At 37.4% G+C, this 21,351-nt stretch overlaps 1 protein-coding gene across 1 annotated transcript in view; it reads left to right on the forward strand.

Moving 5' to 3' along the window:
• LOC139737110 (connector enhancer of kinase suppressor of ras 2-like) overlaps nucleotides 1-21,351 on the forward strand; it is a 114,018-nt gene that overhangs the window by 72,536 nt on the left and 20,131 nt on the right. The window contains exons 4-12 of the mRNA XM_071647789.1: nucleotides 1,649-1,781; nucleotides 5,675-5,857; nucleotides 8,538-8,606; nucleotides 9,142-9,416; nucleotides 10,568-10,767; nucleotides 12,363-12,927; nucleotides 13,957-14,041; nucleotides 17,442-17,624; nucleotides 18,335-18,408. Of these exons, the coding sequence (XP_071503890.1) occupies nucleotides 1,649-1,781; nucleotides 5,675-5,857; nucleotides 8,538-8,606; nucleotides 9,142-9,416; nucleotides 10,568-10,767; nucleotides 12,363-12,927; nucleotides 13,957-14,041; nucleotides 17,442-17,624; nucleotides 18,335-18,408 (1,767 nt within the window). The remainder of the gene's footprint in view (nucleotides 1-1,648; nucleotides 1,782-5,674; nucleotides 5,858-8,537; nucleotides 8,607-9,141; nucleotides 9,417-10,567; nucleotides 10,768-12,362; nucleotides 12,928-13,956; nucleotides 14,042-17,441; nucleotides 17,625-18,334; nucleotides 18,409-21,351) is intronic.

The following is a 21,351-nucleotide window of genomic DNA, read 5'->3' on the forward strand; positions in this document are numbered from 1 at the left end:
GATTAAAGGACAAGTTCACCTTCATAAACATAAGGATTGAGAAAATGCAACAATATTAGTAGAACACATCAGTGAAAGTTTGAGGAAAATTGGACAATCGATGCAAAAGTTATGAAGTTTTTAAATTTTTGTGTTGGAACCGCTGGATGAGGAGACTACTACAGCTTGTGAGTCATATGCGTACAACAGTATAAAGGAAATATAAAAGAAAATTCAACATATTTTCACTTTTTTCGCATAATAAAAGAGCAATTGACTTGCCTCTTTCTAAAGGCAGGGGGAATAATATTACCCATAACATTTATCGGTAACGAGTCGGGGGAATGTGTACTTTTTTCAAACGATGGAATTTTGTCAAATTCTCTTTATATTTTCCTTATATTGTTGTACGCATGTGACATCTAAGTTATTCATACACTGCAGTAGTCTTCTCATCCAGCGGGTACTGCAAAAAAACTTCAAAAATTCATAACTTTTGAACGGATTGTCTGATTTTCCTCAAACTTTCAATGATGTGTTCTACTAATATTGCTACATTCTCTCAATCCTTATGTTTATGAAGGTGAACTTGTCCTTTAAAGGGACTTTGTGTATGGAGAGAGAACATTCTCTGTGTTAGAATGGTGACAAGAATAGGAAGGTGATTTGCAAGTAGGGGCAATTACCTTTAAAGTTTTATACCTTAAAATCTTCACATTACTGGTCACAAATCTTTGTCTCTTTAAGTGCTCTGAAATGCAACTATTAGATGTATATTTTGATTGTGACATTGATCTAAGCCTGTGCTTTTATTCATTTGTTTATGGATAGAACATTCGTTACCTATGCAATACCTACAAAGGATAGCTTTTCAAAATAAAAAAGAAAAGAGACCAGAGGTTGTATTACGATACCTTAAGATCTCTTGTTGTCTGTATTCAAATGTCATACATGTGTGTATGTATAAAGATCATGGGTACTAGTCAACATGCCTTGAGAATATATTCATGAAGAAAAAAAAATATGGTGTTTGTATTTTTGACAAACCAACTTTGATCATAGTAGGGTCATATTGGGTTATTTGTCCAAGTTGTGGGCTTATGGTAGAGGCTAACATTTTGACTCTAAAATACATTCTCAGTACATTTTCTCTGATTGATAATTTTAAAATTGCTTTAATCATGGTCTATATAATGTATACCTCCATGATCACATACAGAACCGGTCATTGTGCCATAGGAGATCAATCCTGGCCATTGTTTGGACAGCTACCAAATTCTGTAGTGTTAAATCATATCGGGCAACTACCATCAAAGTTTGAACATTACCAGAAATTCCTAGACAAGTAAAAATACATTGGAACGTTCCATCACTGTTGAAACCAGCTCATTAGTTATGCTGCATAAACTGTACTTTTTTATCATGACATGAGAGGTGCCTCATAAATTTGTCCTGAAGCAGCTTTCTTTTGATATTGTTGTATTTCATTTCATTTTTAGCCCATATTAATGACCACTATTGTATTTTGTGATTGATATTGACATCATTTCTGACACCATGAAACTATTATAATCACTGACTGCTATTCTAAATATCCATGTGTGTAGTCTGTAGAACAGTAGGCACAGGTTCTCATCATTGTCATGAATATTCATTTTCTATTAACCAGACCGCCATTTGTGACTGGAGAGCACTTCTTCAATGTGTTCAGGGAAGATATCCTGAAATCAGCTCTGGAACTCACTCACTGTGTGCAGCAGACTGGATCTTTGCCAGAGCTAGAGGGGAAACTCTTAGAAATTGTAAGTACATGCTGGAGGAGGGTTTAAGTATACATCTACCTGACATTCTCCTTCAAGAAGAAAGAAGCAAATATTAACATCTCTAGACATACATACAAACATATGCCAGAGTATTGCATATATACTGTATGAGTATGCATGCATATTAATGGTGTGGAAAATAGGTGTGTAACATAGTTTACAGTGCTTGACATTGTCACCTTAGAATTTACAGCCCTTTTTTTAAACTTCATTTTCTGTCATTTCTGGTGGACACAAGGTATGTTTGTGCTCTCTGGTATGGAGGCAAATGGTATGAGTTACTGCGGAAAATATACTTTGGATATATGTGCAATATTATCTGCCACTTATTCTGTCTACAATATCTTTTATCTCAATTAAGACAAAGTATAAACAAGGACAGCTGCCTGTAGTAACCTCTATGTAAGGCTATCTAGCAGCCAATCTTTGTGCACATAGATTGCAATCACAGTAATTATGCAGTACTCTGATGCTACCTGCCAAGCTGAATGCTGATGTCATGAATCTCTGCCGCTGATACACTGCCTGGAAGCCATTAATTGAAACTTGGCAGAATTCCGGGATTGCCGCTACCTACACCTCCACTCCCTTCTGCACTCTGCGTAGGGATGATTGTGCTGTAATCTCTGTTGTTTAATTAATCTCATTTTGTGAATCATGTCACAGATTGTTTGTCAAGATAATTTTCAGTTGCCTGTTGATTAAAAAACCCTATTTGCTGCTGGCATTCTCACTGATATCTGTGATGAGCAAACAAACTTTGCACTGAAATTAATCCATGCATTTCTCTGAAGTGATCTTACGTAGTCAAATTGTCGATTCTATTTTTTTAAAAAAATGTTCTATATGAGATAGTTTCACAAGATCATGCTTAAATGAAAGAAGAAGAGAAGATTCATTTATCAAGTTTCATTGGAGAAAATAGCAACTGTGATACAGCCAAAAATAGGAACATCTCATTTTTTTCCAGTCATGACAAATATGTAAAGACAAGAAATAGGCACCTTTATTTTCTTAACAATATTTTTGGATACCACCAGATGGCAAGTTGTGATGTTTTATTTGCATTTGAACCAGAGAAAACATGATAAATGTATCAGATATTGTTGATACAGAGAAGGAAGCTTGAAACTGGATGTATGATTATATGAGTGACACAAAAGTCTCTTACTGTTGAAGAGTACTTCACCCAGTATTGCCAATACCAAGTATTCTTTGATACCCATACCTGTAGGCAGTATGGTTCTTTTGATTAACCACTCATATCAGCAAACTGTTTATCATGACATAATGTAACAAAACTGCTATATTTTACATGAAATTATTGAATGTATTCCTACTGAACAATAACAATTTGAGGTAATGTGAGTAACACCTCAAATATTTCCCCAAAAGAAACACATCTGGGGGGCATTTCATGAAGCAGTTTGGTCAGATATTTTTCTGACAAACTGTTACAAGCTGCCGAAATCCTTGCATCTGATTGGTTGAGAGCAAATTGGTCCACAACTTTGTTGGAAAAAATGCTTCATGAAATGCCCCCCTAGGGTGATATGAGGCAATGCCAGGTGATTTGTCGTCCACCTTTTAAGGTGGTCGAGGTGAGGTAATTTGAAGGACAATTTCAGTAGAAACAGAGTGGATAACAATATCCTTGATATGCAAAAAGTCTCAAATTCTTAGCAGAAGGTATAGTTATGATCACAATGGTTATTATGACAGATGTGTTTGCTAGAAATATAAACACAGTCTTCCAACACTATGTAGATCAATTATTAAAACCAGAAGATGACATCTCCAGTAGATGACATCTAGGTTGACCTAAGTCTTCTCTGTATAGTTCTCTTCCGTTGTTGTAGGTTACCAGTGTTTCATTTCACCTTGATTCCTTATCTCGTTTGTCTAGGTTTTGATTTATGACTAACAGTTAAAATGTCATCAACTTCAGGTAAATATCCCATTCCTCCCATTTCCTAGCTGGTAGGAGGAAGTGGCGAATGTTAGCAATGGCCTGGGAAGGATGAGACATACTTCCAGTTCCTCCACTCTTTTCACCAAAGTCTTTCAACCATGGCACGTACTCAGTCCTGGCAGCAGAAAGCCAGTAATGCCAACTACTTTTAGGTTGTCTAACAATAGAAGGAAAACAGCCTTTTCAACCACAATGCCTGTGGACCCCCCCCCCCCCCCCCCAACTGAATGAGAGAGAGAGAGAGAGAGAGAGAGAGAGAGAGAGAGAGAGAGAGAGAGAAAGAAAGAAAGAATGCTACTGACGAGCTTCTGAACAAAAGGAAATGATGGTGAACTGAATCAGTGTGTGGACTCTGTGGGATTGAACTCGTCAGGTGTAAAATAAGCCTGGCATGAAGGAAAAAAAAAAAAAACTTAGTGTGTGATCACTTCCTAGTTTAGCAGTGGTATGGGGCCTCTCATCAGAGTTTGTTCTTCGGGTTGGTAGTGGGTTCCTCAGACTTGGCTGGAGTTTGTTGTAATCTACTGCTGAAGTAGGTCAGTAGCTGTGCTTTGGACAGTATTCACTGTATAGTGTATACAGCTGGCAGTCTAATGGACCAGAGTTGCATGGACTATGTACTGTTGTCGGGTGTAAGTTATAGTAGAGTATGTTACAATGTTTAGTGGTGTTTTGGTACACCTATATTCCAGTGCAATGCTTTTTACATGTGCAAACATACATGTATACGCAGTGTCATTGGTATTTTCAAAGCAGCTTTAAGATGTTGGTTTGTTTTTTTAAATGGAATGGAATGGAATGGAATATACCATTTATAACTTTTTTTGTGGAAAAAATGGAGATTTCAAGGAGTATATCTGTTTGTTATGTTACTGTTTTTTATACTGAATTTCTGTGTTTTTGCATGAAGACAAGTATGAATACACACTAGTAGTAATGTGTCTGTATTCCTGATCTTAAATGAAAACAGGTTGTTTTGATCTTGTGTAGAAATGGACCAAACTTTGATCAATATTCCCTGTCTCAGACTTCTCACTTGAGTTGACATTGTTCCCTATGTATAGAGGGACTCCCCCTTAGAGGGATTGCTAAAGCAAGTTCCTACTCACAGTCATGTAATCAATATTTGTATTCAGCTGCCTTGAGAACCCATTGATGGGTGTATGATGTGCCTCAAAGTTTCAAGTGGTTTGCCATCTGTGATTTCTGGGGCATTGCTTTATTTGTTCAAGTTTTACATGATATCGATGGATCTCATACTTTTACACTTCTAGTAATTTGTTGATGTACTTGATGCTACAGAATTTGACAGTTTCTAGCAATATCCTATTTTCTGTCAGATAATTCTGAGAAATACTGGTGGAATAAGTCAAGAAGTTCAGATGGAAAAAAAAAGATAATTAGAGAAGAGTATAATCTGACAGGAACCTCACCACTTTTTTCATGTTTGAATCACTCAAATATATTTCTGTAGGAGATGCTCATGCCTCTAAAATGTTTGTCCAATCTTATCCAATGCTGCATGCTGATAGGAAGGATAGGACTACCCTGATTTTCTTGTAATAGATCTAATTTTTAAAATCTTTTAAGGTTTCTGATACAGTAGGATGTTTAGTGATTGAAGGCTAACAGTGCACCATTTATTCTTTGTAAGATATGTATGTGGGTAGGCCCTTTTCAGGGCCACATACATACCCAAGAAAGATTACATGGTGCACTGTCGAATAGCCTTCTACCACTAAATAGATTCATGATTTCTTTTTGTCTTTAACTCGTGCATGGACAGCTTGAATTGCAAGAAGATGTCGTTTACTTTGCCTCCCCCTGTTTGAATCTCTGTAATGTCCTGCAAGATGTAATTGTTACTGTGACACTGATATTTTCCCCCTACTATCTGCAGAGCCAAGAGCTAGGCCAGCTGAGTGATGACCTTGTCAAGAAAGGCTCCGATCCTCTCATCATACAGACATCCACCATTGACTTTGTCTCCATCAAGAAGAAACGTACCGACGAGGAACTTGGTTTGGAGATCAGAACTTCAGCCATCGACGGCACACATCTGATCACGTGTGTCAAACCCACGGTAAGACTTCTCACTGTCGCTATGGTGTTTTACTTTCTTAAGTAAACACAATTATCATCCCTGATGTTTTTGAAACTATTTTCAAATGGTGAAGAAATATGTAAGTGATCATCAAATGTGAGATGATCATCATAATGGTGTCACAAGGAAATTGCATCCTTATTCTGCTTTGCAATTAAGGTTGTCAGCAATTTGCTTCTCGTTGAAGATTTTTTTTAATGTCTGCTTTTCTAATTACCTAGTAATCCGTTCAGTTATCTTTCCAAGGAAGTAAATGTGAAATTGATTTAATTGTGACTTCGTGCAAATTTTTGAATAGTCAAGAGTGCATGCAGCTGTACTGTATGTACATATTTGGATGTACACTTTGTGCAAATTCAGATTTTTGTGCTCAGATTTTTCCTAAACATATCTTTTAGGAATTTATCTAAGGTGTCGTTTCAATCTTTTCCCAAATATATTCCCAAGGAAACATGCATTAAGTCAATTGATGCATACAAAATATTGGATGTGCCTTGTGTAAGACTTTGTTGAAATATTTATCAGTCAGATTCTATTATACAACTTTGGATAATTTCAGATAAACTCACTTCCTAATTTCTCACCTTCTCTGGGTTCCATGTATTTGGAAGAATTTATCAACAGGATCTCTAATTACTTTTCAGGCAAACTCTGCAGAATTTTGGCCAGTAGATATAAGGGCTGATTATGAAAAATACCACAGCTTGATTCTGTACCAAGAAACTATTAAGTTGCAAGGCAGTCATATTGGCAATAAACCAAACAGGAGTATAAATGAGGATCACTTTGCAAAGGACAACAACAAACCCATTTGTGAGGTTGCCACACAGGTTTCCATGGTATCGGGAACAAGTTGAATGGCTGACACTGACTCATCTTAGAGAAGAGTTCATCAAGTCAAACCAAGCTTTATTTATGTCTCTAGCACCTGAAAATAGTGTCCAAGGCAGACAGAAATAAACAAAGAGTACTATAGGCCTACATCATAGAAATAATCCTCACGTTGCATCACACGCTATATAATCTGTGAATCCCCTCCTATCCCCCCCCCCCAAGTGTAAATAACAAAAGGCAATACATATTTCATACTTCCTTTATTGACTTTTCATAGCAGAGCAAAATTACACAAACAAAATGATAGAAGTTTCATCAAAATCAAACATAAAATATTAAAGAAAGTTGTGAAATGTGCCACATGTGTACCCTGAATACATATAGATTGAAGAGATGTCACCTCACAACTCTCCCATCTATGGTTTGTACACAAAACATTTGGACCTGACGTTTTGGGCCATGGTTTGGGAACTACCAACACTTTTCTTCTGAAAGCATCATTGTTGTTTCATGACTACAACAATTTGATGCAAAGGATACTTCCTACTCGGGATAATTCTCAATTTCAAGAACATTTACTACTTATTGATTTCAAGACAAAAGGAAATTCAGTAAAGATTTGTATACAGTTAAATGGGAGACTTGTGAGATTATGACATCAATTTTAATTTTAATTTTTGAGTACCATACTATATAGTAACAACTTATATTACTAACTTGCAAAAATGTTGGAGATTTAACCTTTCTTACTTGAGATCTGAGTTTGACAAAACTGCTACCATTCCACTTGTCTGAATTTACTCTTTTCATTAAAATCAATTTGGATATGGTGGGGACTTGCACTTGAAGCACAAAGTAACAATTTTCTTAGCAAGTGTGTTACATTTTACAAAGCCTGTAGATACAGATGACCTGCATACACACACCAGTCTGCAGTCTGTTTATTACAAACACACTACTCATGTGACTTGAGCAAAAGATCAAATTACAAACAAACTTGCCTTTGCAACCACCTTGGTGTGAAGGTCAGTTCATTTGGTTTCTCTCACAAAAAGTTGGCATATAATTGAACCTACAACATGTATGTGTTAGAGTGTACAGATCGACTTTACATTGAGTTTCCATCTGCATGGTGATAAACAGATCAAAGTTTGCAATAGGAAAAGGTTTACAGTCTAGAACCATTACTAGGTTGTGTTTGTTTTGATTTTTTTTAAAAATTGATATTCTCCCCTCTCCCCCACCTCACATCCGTCATTTTAGAGGCAGCAGCAGCAAAACCAAATGTCAATAGCTTTGGGTAGAGGAGTTGTGGAGTACCATGCCCTGCCTCACTCTGTCTACAATGTATGTAAGAAAACTAGCTCGAGCAGCAAAGTCAGATGTCATCATAACAATATGGTTAATAGGTAAAATATTAGTTTGGTTGCTGCTGCATTTGTAGTAAATTCATTACTAAGAGTTACACAGTTGCCTGTTACATACATCTGTAATCTTTCTTTACATGCTCCTCCAGTCAATTTGTGCAGTCTTAGTGCCAGGAACATCTTAAGTTGTATTCTGTATTAAACTTTGTAAAAATGCAGGTAAGCCTTTGTTGAACAGAGTGTGGTAAAAGTATCACCAGTGCATCTATATGTCAAGTAAGGGTTGAATACTATGTAGACCCTATATTGTGTCTTATGAACATATCACACTCTCTTTGAAGATTTCATTTTTTCCATTTGTGCAACATTCCGATTTCTTTTACTTAATGCATGGTAAGAGGGCAATTACTGACACCCAACTGATATTGAAAATTGCATTTGTTCTTTTTGGATCATAGAGTGCTGCTGGTGCTACTGATAAAGTTCACATTGGGGATGAGATTCTGCAGGTTGATTACCAGACAGTGGTAAGTTTGTAACCATTGTGACAACCATTGGTTCCTTTGTTGTTACAATGTTTGTATAAAAGCAAACTGTCAATAGCACTGGAGAGCCATTTTGTTGTGTACTAAGGTCAAAAGGAAGAATTTATTTGGTGTGTCAATCACAACACTAGCTAATCAACAACAACACAAGATCTACTTTCATACAGTGTATTAAGGTTTAAGCTGTTTATATTTTGTGTGTTGCAAAGTGGACAAATCCTATGATTGCTTCATAATATTTGTAATCTTTCTTTCAGGAACCAGCATGTGATATTTGGGATCATTTGTTGTGCCTGTTTTTCACTGTGATATTCTTTCTACTACCGCTACCCATGTTATCTTCAGTGAATTAATATGTGACCTTTCTTTTTAAAGTTTGCTCTTGTGCTAGCAGTAGTCATTCCAGTATGAGCTAGTTTAAAACAAGTCATTTCAAGTTTCCAGGTCTCTGTCATTAACCATAGCTACAGTGTGACCTTGTTGGAGTGACATACTATAATTTACATGAACTTCTCAGGTTGGCTGGCAACACAATCACCTAATCGATGCCCTGAGGTCCAACCATTGTGACATCACACTCACCCTGAAGAAACGCCCCAAGCACCTCAGCCAGCCCGGTCAGATCCAGAGGCCCAAACAGAACCCATTCCTCCACCCCCACATTGGCCTCAGTTCGTTGCCATACCGACGCCCATCAGGTGACAAGCGGCGAATGCGAGTGGCCGTCCGGGACGACTTGTATCTACCAAACAGAGAGTCAGAGAAGCAGGAAGGGGAGGAGGAAGGAGAAAGGTGAGTTTAGTTACACCCACCCACAAAGAGAATTCCACTCTTTGACTGTGATAAGAAACAAAGTAATATACCACATGGACTATTCATGATGCAAGATTCTGAGTAATCTTTAATGCACAGATCAATCCAGACTGCAGGTTAAGTCAAATTTGTGTGTACTACTATGTACATCATTCATTTTCTTTAGATCTTAATTTTCATGAATTTCATGAGTCTGGTTGCATTCACGAATTTAACAACATATGAAAATATCAACTGTGATCCCCACAGGAATGTGATGTGCAAAAAAACATTTTTCCATTCATTACTGTACTCAATTATGGCAAATGTAACCGCAGGCGAGAAGTCCCAATTCTCAAAAAATTAGACTTGCTACTATGGTGTTTACTCCCAAATTTCTTCATCTGCAATTGGACTTATTTGCTTGGTTGCTCATTTGACATGAATGGTACTGGTATTAGTCATGCTACATGAGAAAACGGTCCCTAAAAAGTGCACTGTGCTAATCAGTTTTCTTGTGGTAGGCAGTAAGAGTCATTGAGAGGGCTATTTCCATGTGTAGGTGTGCAGGGTCTTTGTGAATGGTAGTCCTTTTTTTGCTGCAAATGTTTTAAAAGCATTTACAAAACATTGTCAAAATTATAAGTAAACCAGTCTAACTATAATGGCATTGTAAAAGAATTCATCAATAGTTGAGGGTGTCTGGGGGAAAAGAAAAAGGTGCAGTCAAGGAAAAGTGGTTGCTGGAAGAGATTTGTACACCTTTTCTCTGCACCTCATGTAAATGCAAACTTTTCATGAGCCTTTTTTTCCCCCTTGTTAGCGGCTGCATGTTTTGTGCAGCTTTTTGTAGTCTTAACTTGCTGCAGCCAGTGCTGAATACTTGCTTCTCTGCTCAATCATTTTTTTTTTTTTTTTGCTTCTCACAGCAAACTCATGAAAGTATTACAATTTAAATTTACTTTCAAAGATTAAGTCTTATATTACATTTAAAAAAAGATTTGAGAGGCATATTGTGTAGTTTATGTTAGTGTTGTTGGGATTTGTTTGCTCATTCTCATATTAGATTTGTAGTGACACACACACTAGCAGCAGTGTTCTTATCCACTTGTATTCATATGTTATCACGGTGTTTGCTGTTTGTCTCCCAGACCCCCAGACACACCCTCAGAGCTACCGGAGTCTCCACTGGACTCGCCTCTGATTGACATCCACTTCCCCACACCAAGGGGATTTCCACAGGGCAGACGCCCTACTATGGTGCCTGGTATGGCACTTTCAAGAAGAAGAGGACTCTCAAGGCAAGGGCGCCCTCGCTCCCTGCCATCCAGCCTAGATGAAATCAGTAAAGGTTGGTGTTTTTTGTTTTTGTTTTTGTTTTTGTTGTTGTTGTTGTTGTTGTTGTTGTTTTTTTCACAGGATGAATATATGCCAAGCCATGAAGGAATTTGATGATACCATCAAATAATTTGTAGAATGCATTTATTGTTACTGCATCATGGAGTGGGATTACAAACAATAATTGTGACTGTGATAGGAGGTGATATGAACGAAATAGACATATAGGTCTGAATTCATGAAGGTGGTTTAAACTTAGACCATGATCTAAAATAAGCGTGAAATCGGTGTACCTTTGACATGAACTCGCGCTTGTTACTGGACATCGTCTGTTGGCATACACAATATGCCAATCATATCTATGCAGAAGAAATGTGCATAAGCCATGGTTTAGATTCAAACTACCTTCATGAAGAAAATTATTCAAGATTGATTACTCTCAAATAACTGGCTTTTCTACTCTGTCCCTTCTTTGTTAAAGGGATGGTATAGTATTGGTAGAGATGAGGATTGGGCTTTTAGGTTTTTGCGAGGTACCAAGAAACCACTTGTAAAATAGTATAGAGTATACCAACCTAACAGGAATTCAAAGTTTATTTGATGGAAATCGGTTTTGGAATGGCTGAGACATCAAAAAAGAAAAAGAAAAAAGAAAAGAAGTAATACAAAGTGAGCATAATAAAAGGTGGGTCCCACCTTTTATTAGAATTGCTCTGTTTTGGGTTTCTCAGCCATTTCAAAACCAATTTTCATCAAATAAGCATTAAATTTTCTTTGAATTACATACTCTTTCACATTTCATAAGTGGCTTTTCATTATCTCATCAAAAAATTTAGTTAGGTTAGGTTTCAACCAAAACTATACCATCCCTTTAAGCGTCCATTTCGTGAGCCACTAGACATGTGAGTATGAAAAAGAGAGGTTCAGTTTGTAAGTTTGTTTGGTTTTTTTTCTTCTTATTGGAAGCATCTGGCTTTAGTGCGGTTGATCAGGAAGTCTGAACAGGAAACTTTTCTCTAGTTGTGATTTATTGGTTTTGTTTTGTTTGTTGTTTTTTTATACGATATCATTTTCATACAGCATACAAAAACCTCAATCAGTAACTAGTGTATCAGAAATATTCAATCCCAATACTTGATGGGTATGAATGCGTTCGATCAGATGTTTGGGGCAAACTTTTTGTATAGCAAACTGGAACTGTGAGAGGAATAATTGTATTTGCAGATGTTAGTGAAAGGGCAATGTGACAACATAGCCAGGAATCAAAAAGTTTGAATCTAAAACTTGTAGGTGTGTAAACTTACTTTAAAATTTTGGTGAATATCTTCTTTGCTTCATATAAATTCTTGGGAACATGAATTTATTCATGGAATACACAATATATGTTACAAGGCCTTGGTGCTGACCAGGAAGTAGTGTTCAATAAACCTGATTAATGGAAACTGAGCAGATGATATCTAGTTCTGTTTACAGAAGAGACTAAGCCTCACATTTTCTCCTTCCTTATCCAGTTACAGAGCATATCTATGATTTAGTATTCCCTTTTCGCAACAAGCACTCGAGCAAAATTTGACTCTCTTCAAACCTGCCATCTTGATCTTTCATCAGAGCTAGACAAATCACTTGGAATGAAGAATGGAGCACCGCAGAAAATCAAGCCTCTTCCAGCCAACATGAAGTTTCCAACCTCTAAGACAATCAATGGCAATATCTGGGACACAGAGCCAATACCAGTCACTCCTGGATTGGAGGAATCGTCACCTGCTTCAAGGACAGAAGAAGACAGTGTAGGGGGTGTCCAAGGTGCCTCAGATGGACCGCCCCCATCAATCATTAGAAAAGGGACAACTAAGAGCAAAGTCAGTTTCAACATGGATACAGAGTCAAAGGTGGAGGATGCAGAGAAGAGGACACATGAGGATAATCACCATGGTAACAAAGAAGATGTGGTCGATGGGCCTCTGGTGTCTACCTTGAAAGAGGAAGAGTCAAGGAGTGAAGCTGCTGAAGCTGAGACTGCAGTGCAAGATGGTTGTGAGGATGCAGGGAACAAAAATAACAATGAAGGCAACCAGATTCCCAAGGAGCTGGGCTACCTCTTGGATGTGGTGGAAGATATCTCCACTGACGATGCAGATGGCTTTGTGCACATCAGTCTTGATGAAGTGGACAAGTAAGACTATCGTTTCCCCATTTCTCATTTGTTTTCATTTGAGATTTCCTTGATATGCATAGTTCACTGTGTGATAGAGTGTAAAGTGCTTAGTGAAGAGACTGGATTAATGCCCTCCATGTCTGTACATTGTAAATACAAGGCTTACATTGTTCTGAAAACAATGAACAGTGGACTCATTTGCTTATCCCAGTCATGCATCTCTCAGTACGTCCACATTTCATTTAGACAATATGATCATTACTGATCGTTTGGGTTGCTGAGAATTTGTTGAAGAAGATAGATATTCTAGTGATATGATGCTAACCAAGGCAGATCATGGATTGTTCCCAAATCAGTATATTATTTACTAATAGTCTTTCACGCCGTCTAAGGCACCACTAGCATCATGCTGACATGTATAGATTACATTGTGTGTCAAGTGAAACCAAGGGCAGTGGTTACTTCATGAAATTGCAAAAACTTACATGACAATGATGCATTTCATCAATGTTTGTCTTCATTTCTAATTTTTTGAGTCATCTGAGTAGTAGCCCTCTTTGTAAAATGTCTTCCAAACCCAAAGACTACAGATGCACTTTGTTTAACAAATGCAAAGTTGTGACTGTCAACTGAAAGCCATGGAACCCTGTACATATGAGTTGTGATATCAACCTTCATGAAACATTTTTCACCCTTTCAAATCCAGAACTCACTGCTGCCCTTTAAATGAGAATTAATAGCCAAAGCAATAAATTTTTCTTTTTTATATGAGTTTTCATCAAAGTATATGTTAGTGTCCAAGCAATCAATATCAACAGGTATTGCGGATGGATGGTGGAATGATGGTTTATGAGGTAATGCCATAGGATCCGAAACCAAAGTGACACAAATAGTGATTAATTGTTGGTTATATTTTATTTAGCAGGCAAGTATCAAAGAGTAAAGTGTGTGAGAACAGGTTGCTTTGTGTGTGGAATGGATGCATTCAAGACCGTTTGCTATCAGAGACCATCGTATCATGTCTATAATTATGTCTGATTTGGACAGACCAACACCCATTGTGACGCTTACAAAACATCCATCCAATGTCTCCAGCATCTCAACAACAACAAGCCTTGACTCCACGGATGGGGTGAGTGTTTGTTATTCAGTGTTTACTCAACACTCTCTATAGGAAAGTGCTGTGAGACAATTCTACTAAACATTGTACTTTCTCTTTGTTAGTGTGTCTATATCTCCCTTCTTCGAGGATATACCAGGTATACACAATGTAACTTCCTTATCAAATATGTACATAGGATAGAACACAGTGTAGTCTGGTCAGTTGATGGCACATTACAGATAGGTCCTCATTGATATATTATCTAAAATTTTGCGTATTATACAGATAGATCCGCATTGATACAATATCTAAAACTTTGCGTACTACACAGATAGACCCAAAAGCTTTGCGTATTATACAGATAGACCCGCATTGATATGATATCTAAAACTTTGCATACTATACAGATAGACCCACATTAATATATTTTCTAAAACCAATCGTACTATGACTTACAGCCAAAACATGGTTCTCAGAAGGGCTCAAAGTTCATTTTCCACCATCTGGAATTTGCTTGGAATACATTGAAAGGGTCTACAAAAAAAGTTGTTTTACTAATGCTATTTGCCCACGATAATATGTTGTTTTGGAGTATTCTGAGATAAAAAGTATAAAATAATCTCAATTGTATGCATACCGTTTTATTTCTGAATTGCCATACCATTCAGTAGTGGTTAGGTAGAACATTATGTGATGATTGATTGTGTCCTAGCAATCATATTTTCCAACATGCTGCATGCGATTCACTCTAATGCTGAAAATTGGTGGATATTGCTGTGGACCTAAATTGTAAATCAACGATAATTGATTATAAAAAATCTCGTAACAATCACAATCAGGTACGCTCTGATACTAGGCTGCCCTCTAGGTGCAAGAGGCTGGGCAAAATTTGGTTCCTTAACATTGAATATTACAGTGGACTGCCGTTATAACAAAGTCCTCGGGACCGGCAGTTTTCTTTTGTTGTATCAAAATTTCTTTACAACCGAACAATTATAAGCAATAAAAAAACACAGAGCGGATAATGCTGCGATCTGAATTTTTTGTCCCCGCCGAACGAGTTCGAGCAGGGGACTATGAAACGGGCTCCGTACGTGTGTGTGTCCGTGTGTCTGTCTGTCCGTCCGTCCGTCTGTCTGTCTGTCTGTGCGTCCGTGTGTGATCAAAATGTTCAATTTGCTACTTCTCTGTCATTTATAAGCCAATTTTGATTCTGTTTGCTTTATATGATAGCACTACATGGGAGCTTTGAAACTTCTACACAGAATTTCAGTTGTGACCTTTGACCTTGACCTTTGACCTATATTGTACATTTTGCTTCAAAATGCTACTCCTTCGCCATTTCTAACCCGATTTCGATTCCGTTTGCTTTATGTGATGGCACTAGGTGAGGGCTTCAAAACTTCTACACAGAATTTTGACCTTTGACTTCTTTGACCTTTGACCTTGATTTTTGACCTTTATTGTACATTGGCTACAAAATGCTACTCCTTCGCCATTTCTAACCCGATTTCGATTCCGTTTGCTTCATGTGAAGGCACTAGGTGAGGGCTTCAAAACTGCTACACAGAATTTTGACCTTTGACTTCTTTGACCATTGACCTTGATTTTTGACCTGCATTGTACATTTTGCTACAAAATGCTAAGTAAACACTCCTTTGCCATTTCTAACCCAATTTCATTTCCATTTGCTTTATGTGATGGCACTACAGTCTAGGTGAGGGCTTCAAAACTTCTACACAGAATTTTGACCCTTGACTTCTTTGACCTTTGACCTTGATTTTTGACCTATGTTGTACATTGGCTACAAAATGCTCCTCCTTTGCCATTTCTAACCCGATTTCGATTCCGTTTGCTTTTTGTGATGGCACTAGGTGAGGGCTTCAAAACTTCTACACAGAATTTTGACCTTTGACCTTTGACCTTGATTTTTTACCGATATTGTACATTTTGCTACTAAATGCTACTTCCGGCGGGGACATATTTTACGCACCGCGTAATTTCTACTTTTCCTTGTTTACTTTGTTATAAGCGGAATTGATTATAACCATGTTCATTAAAACGGGAGTGTACTGTAGTTAGGCTTGTAGAAAGTGAGCAAGACCCATGGATTTACTGCTCTCAATATTTATTGCATCTCATTAGCATGAAATTGAGATGTACAATACGTGTTTATTCCTTGACATGTAAGCTGGTTGTTTTAAGGTCACAAGTAGGGGTAAGCAGAGAATGCTATGGCTTGAGTATTGATGTTTGTGTGTTAGTACATGTATCTGAGAGAAGGGCCGCAGAACCGTGGGGGAGGGGGGGGCGAGGCTGGGGGCTGCAGCCCCATCCCACATACTTGGCTCTTTCCCTCCCCCCCCCCCCCCAAAAAAAAAAAAAAAAAAAAAGAAGAAGAAGAAGAAAAAAAAAAAACATGAAAAAAAAAATCACAACACCCACCCGTCTAAGCGGGTTTATGTGTGTGTGTGTGTGTGTGTGTGTGTGTGGGTGTGTGTGTGGGAGGTATTATTATTATTGTTATTATTATTATTATTATTATTATTATTATTATTATCATTATTATCATTATTATTCCAACATTTGGAAGTCGTTTCATTAGGAAGGAAGGTGGTATCGTTTCGGGTGTGTGTGTGGGGGGGGGGGGAGTGTAGGTGTGTATATGTGTTGTGTTTGGTGTGTATGTGGGTTGGTGGCTGTGGTTGTGGGTGGGGTGAATTGGGGGTTGGTGGGGATGGGGATTTGAGTTGAAGAAGGATAGTTATAAATTGTATGAAAGATATTGGTAGACTTTGATAATAATATAGAGATGTAGTTTTGTTTGGTTGGTAGGGGAAGGTTTGGTTGGGGTTTTTTAATGAATGATTTCATTCTAGATTTGTATAACATTTTTTTTGTGTGTCTTTTTTGGTATATGTCCTTGCAAGTGTGAGTTACATGATTCAGTATATTCAAAGGATATTTTTGGTAAATGTCAATATGTTCTTGTGAAAAAATTGTCAGTAGGGTTGATTTATAATGGAGTTTATGGTGAAGAGAGATGATTTGCAGTATAAATTGACAAATGGATTTGTTTGTGTTTTGAATTGCATTTGTACCATTTATGTTCATGTTACACCCAGAATGGGTTGATTTCGGAATGATTTGAATGAAATCAATAAAATATCAAGGAAAAACAAAAATTAATGACCTTGATACCCCCACCCCCACCCCGAAAAATGTTCTGCATCCTCACTGTGCTTTTATACCAGTAAACATGTACAGCTGAACTTTTTGTGATTCAAAAGAACACGCTGAAGAAAATGAGTATGGAGCATATATTCATTAGCTTCAAATGTCTGATCTTGTGATAAATTTGTACAGGGAAAATGAAGTTGAGAATAAATGCAACATTAGTCAACTGCCTTTCTCTCACTCGGACACTCAGGTTATAAGGCGGCACAAGAAGGCTAAGATGAAGGTCCATCGTGGAGTGTCCTGTGTGGACATTGGTCCAGGGGAGTGCCAGGGCTTCCTCTTCAAGAAGACTGATAAGGCCATGAGACACAAGTGGACCAAGATGTGGTTTGTCCTCAAGGAATTTGTCCTCTATTACTTCAAGGATCAAAAGGTAGGTGGAGTTGTGTCATTAATACATGTGGGACCAAACAAATTTACAATCCTAAATCCAATCCCATTTTGCTCCAATCATGCTGTTTATGTCTTTATGTACCTGAACTCCAATCAAAAGTTACACATCTTATAGCATAATTCAATCATATCATGGTTTTGAGGCACCAATCACAACTCTGCTGAATGATGATCTGTTTTCCTTGTGTGTATGTGTGTGAATGTATGTGCATGTGTGTGTATAGGTAGACCTTTAAAACATAATTTTGGACACAAATCATTGTTACTTTCCTTCCTGTTCCTTCATCAAGCCACACTCCCCTATACTAAGCGCTACATAGCGCTCATAGTGAAGACATGCAACCTGTTATTGCACAAGTGGCTCATCTCCATGAGCTGAGCTGATGTTGGAGAAACTGAACTATTTTTTGTCAATACAGGACTACAGTAGTCAGGATACAATGTGCCGTCCTTATATAGGCAGAAATCTTGTCTGTACCCCATTCATACTGCTGATTTGTAATCAGATATCTATACTAATACTTATGGCTTACGACTTATGGCTGTATGAATTAGGCAAAACATGTTTGTGCTGTAATTGTGGTCTCTCACTTGGGGATCAGCACTTTCAAGTTACATTCTAATTGTCCATGGAGATAATTAGTGCTGTTAATGACCCAATGTGCTGTTTCTATTTCATTTTTGATGTAGGCAGAGAAAGCCAAAGGAGTCATCTGTCTTCCAGGTTTCCAGATTAAAGCTGCACCTGAGTGCAACAAGTCCCAGTAAGTCCGCAAAACTCCCTTCTCTCCATCTACTCAGTTCAATTTCCACCACAAGCAGCAATCAAATCTCCTTTGCCTCTGGTGGTCTATTTGGTTTTAACAAGTTAGCTTTCCTTTCATTTCATTGGCAAATGATTATTTTAAAAGGATGTATAAAGCCCAAGAAAATAGCTGTGAAGAGGTTTGTAGCTTGGAATATTTTGTGAAAAATCATGGCACATCAGTCAATTTATTGTATGTCATATCATTTATTGTTTTTATGCAAAGAATGCTAAGAAAATCTTCTGAAAAGAATAGTATATTCGTGTCTGTGCCTCAAAACATGTATACATCTGCTGATGGACTCTCCTAGATTTGTCAACGGCAATGAATTATCAATGCAGAGAAAATTTCATAACTACTGACAATTTCAAAGTCCATTCTATTTGAGGTCAATGACCTTCTGCAGGTGAAAGATGATAGAAATAAGGAGAAACAAACCAAGGCCTCATACCTTAACAGCCACTGAGTGGAACCTTTAAAAAAAATGACAAATACATGTAGCAGTATTTTACATAATTACAGGGTGTTTGAAAAATCCTTGTCAAATAAAAAAGCTATGCTATTCAATCATTTAACGACTTTGATTCTTTTACTTTTGCCCTGAAGATTTATTAATTCAATCTTATAATTTTGAAGCATTTTAAAAAATATGTATTTTGTGTGTTAAAATCTTAGCCATTTTTTTTTGAATAGATTTATTTTATGCTATCTTAAGAGCTCAACTTTCATGAGATAAATAACTTTGATCTCTGGAATAACATTTGCCCAATTTAGATCAGGCTGACTCATGATTATGAAAGTGTAAGGTGATCAAGAACTTTCCCTCAGTTTTTTATTGCTGAAGGTAGTTTCATGTTTTCCTGAATTCATATGGTAATTGCATTCCAATAACCCATTCCTTCTACAATTGTTGAGAACCTTCAGTGCCCCCAGACAAGATTTATTATTATTTTTTTGTTGTTGTTGCAGTTGACAAAGAATGGACAGATTGGTAATCTGCCTGTGAGAAAGCAGTCAAGTGTTACATTTATCCCCTTTCCACTGCCAACTGCATGTGCCATTGAACAATGCGAAGTATCGATCAGACGTGAGATATGAACAGTGTGTGCTGGGCTCCAAACTTGTTTGTTATACACTATAAGGGCACCTGAGTGAGGTCAGCCAAAATTAAAATCTAGTGAGTTCAGCCCTCATTGCTACGTACGTCCTCATGCGAGTTCTATAGCAAAACATTTTGAAAGTTTGATAGGGTAAATTAGACAAGAATTTACATGATTTTCATACAGAAAAAGAACAAATATTGATAGAAGAACACTAATCACTTGCTCAAAGTAATTCATTGGATCAGCATAGTACATGTACAATATATGAATTTAGGCCACGAGTGCAGACACTCTTGTCTATATTTTGGGAACCTGGTACTCCAGGTTCCCTTACGTGAGTTGACGGTGCGGGAACCTGGTATACTACGTCCTTGTAAGAAACAGGTGAAGTGTCTTCATAATCTAGTGTTGCTTTCGTGCAGTATTGCTACCTTTAAAAGATAATTGGAATGTTATCGGTGTAAATGTATCCCTATTCAGTTGGGCTATACCTGCAAGTTAGTTTATGAAATCCACTTTAACAAGTGCATGGCCACAGGAAGTCTGACAGCAATCAGGAAGCGGATTCACTGTTCATGTGTGGCAGGGTTGTAAAAACATATGATCCACCTGGATTGGTTTCCTGTGTAACGAAGCCACAAGCAAGTACAGTTAGTACAGTGTATTTAGAGTGGAAATGACTGGCAGAATAAGAGTGCCACACAGTGACTGGGGGTCTGTGATTCATTGTATGATGTTAGTAATAGTCATATAATGAACATTGTGATAGTAGTGATGACAGTGATCATCAGGATGATACGAGAATTATAAAACAGCAATAAATTTTACTATGATCATTTTGATGTCATTGCTGATCATATTACAGTTGCCACCATTTAATTGTAACTTGAATAAACAGGAACGCTGCTTTGAAGCACCAATGAAATGTCACTGTAAGGCACATTGGTTTTACTGCTTAATGTGACTGAGGCATTGGTTTAACTGGGCAAACTTTCACCAGACATTTGTATGAATAGAAACTGTGAACAAAATTCAGCTTACTGAAGGAAGAAATTGTATGACAAAATTTAGCCAAAGGTAAAACAAACAAACAAACAGCCTTTACCAGTCATAAAAAACAAATGGATGAAGGAATACAGGTACTCAACTGAAGTTTAGGATGTGTCACCACGGAATGCATCACATTATAATCCACTGGCACCCTGATTCCAGACTAGCCCCTCCTTCAGCTGCGCACGTAACAGCTTGTTCTCAAAAAAGCTAGTGCAGTGCTTATATTGTACAAGTACTGGCTGTATATAAGTTACTCCGATTTTGAAGGTCAATTCTTGTCTATCATTGCAACATCTGCTACCGAAATAAACAACAAATCATTGATGGATGCACACCTGCGTCTGCTGTCTGAACTTGTTAATGAGAGTCAAGTATTTCAAAGTTAGCACGTGGTTTGTGAACGAATGTATTGAACTTCATGTTGTATTTAAGTTCATCAATTTCTGATCTCTTTTAATGAGGTAAAGATCATACTCTTGAGTTGTCTCAGTTAAGTGGTTGTGACTGTAATAACAATCCTTGTGATAGTGAAAGAAATTATGACAGTGGTAAGAATTGCAACCAGGATTTGCAAAGTTGTATAATAGTGAAACTATAGATAGATGAAAACGATACATTATTAAAGGCTGTTAGAGGAAAAGAAAGACATAAAGGAGGTGTCTGGAAGAGAGGATAATAAAAAAAAAGCCATGGAAATGTGAAAGTAAATTTAAATGCTTGTTGTGATATAACAGGGTATGGTGTT

This window comes from Diadema antillarum, unplaced genomic scaffold, assembly GCF_040938485.1.
Source record: "Diadema antillarum isolate AM-2024a unplaced genomic scaffold, OU_Dant_1.0 seq00000682_RagTag, whole genome shotgun sequence".
NCBI classification, from domain to species: domain Eukaryota; kingdom Metazoa; phylum Echinodermata; class Echinoidea; order Diadematoida; family Diadematidae; genus Diadema; species Diadema antillarum.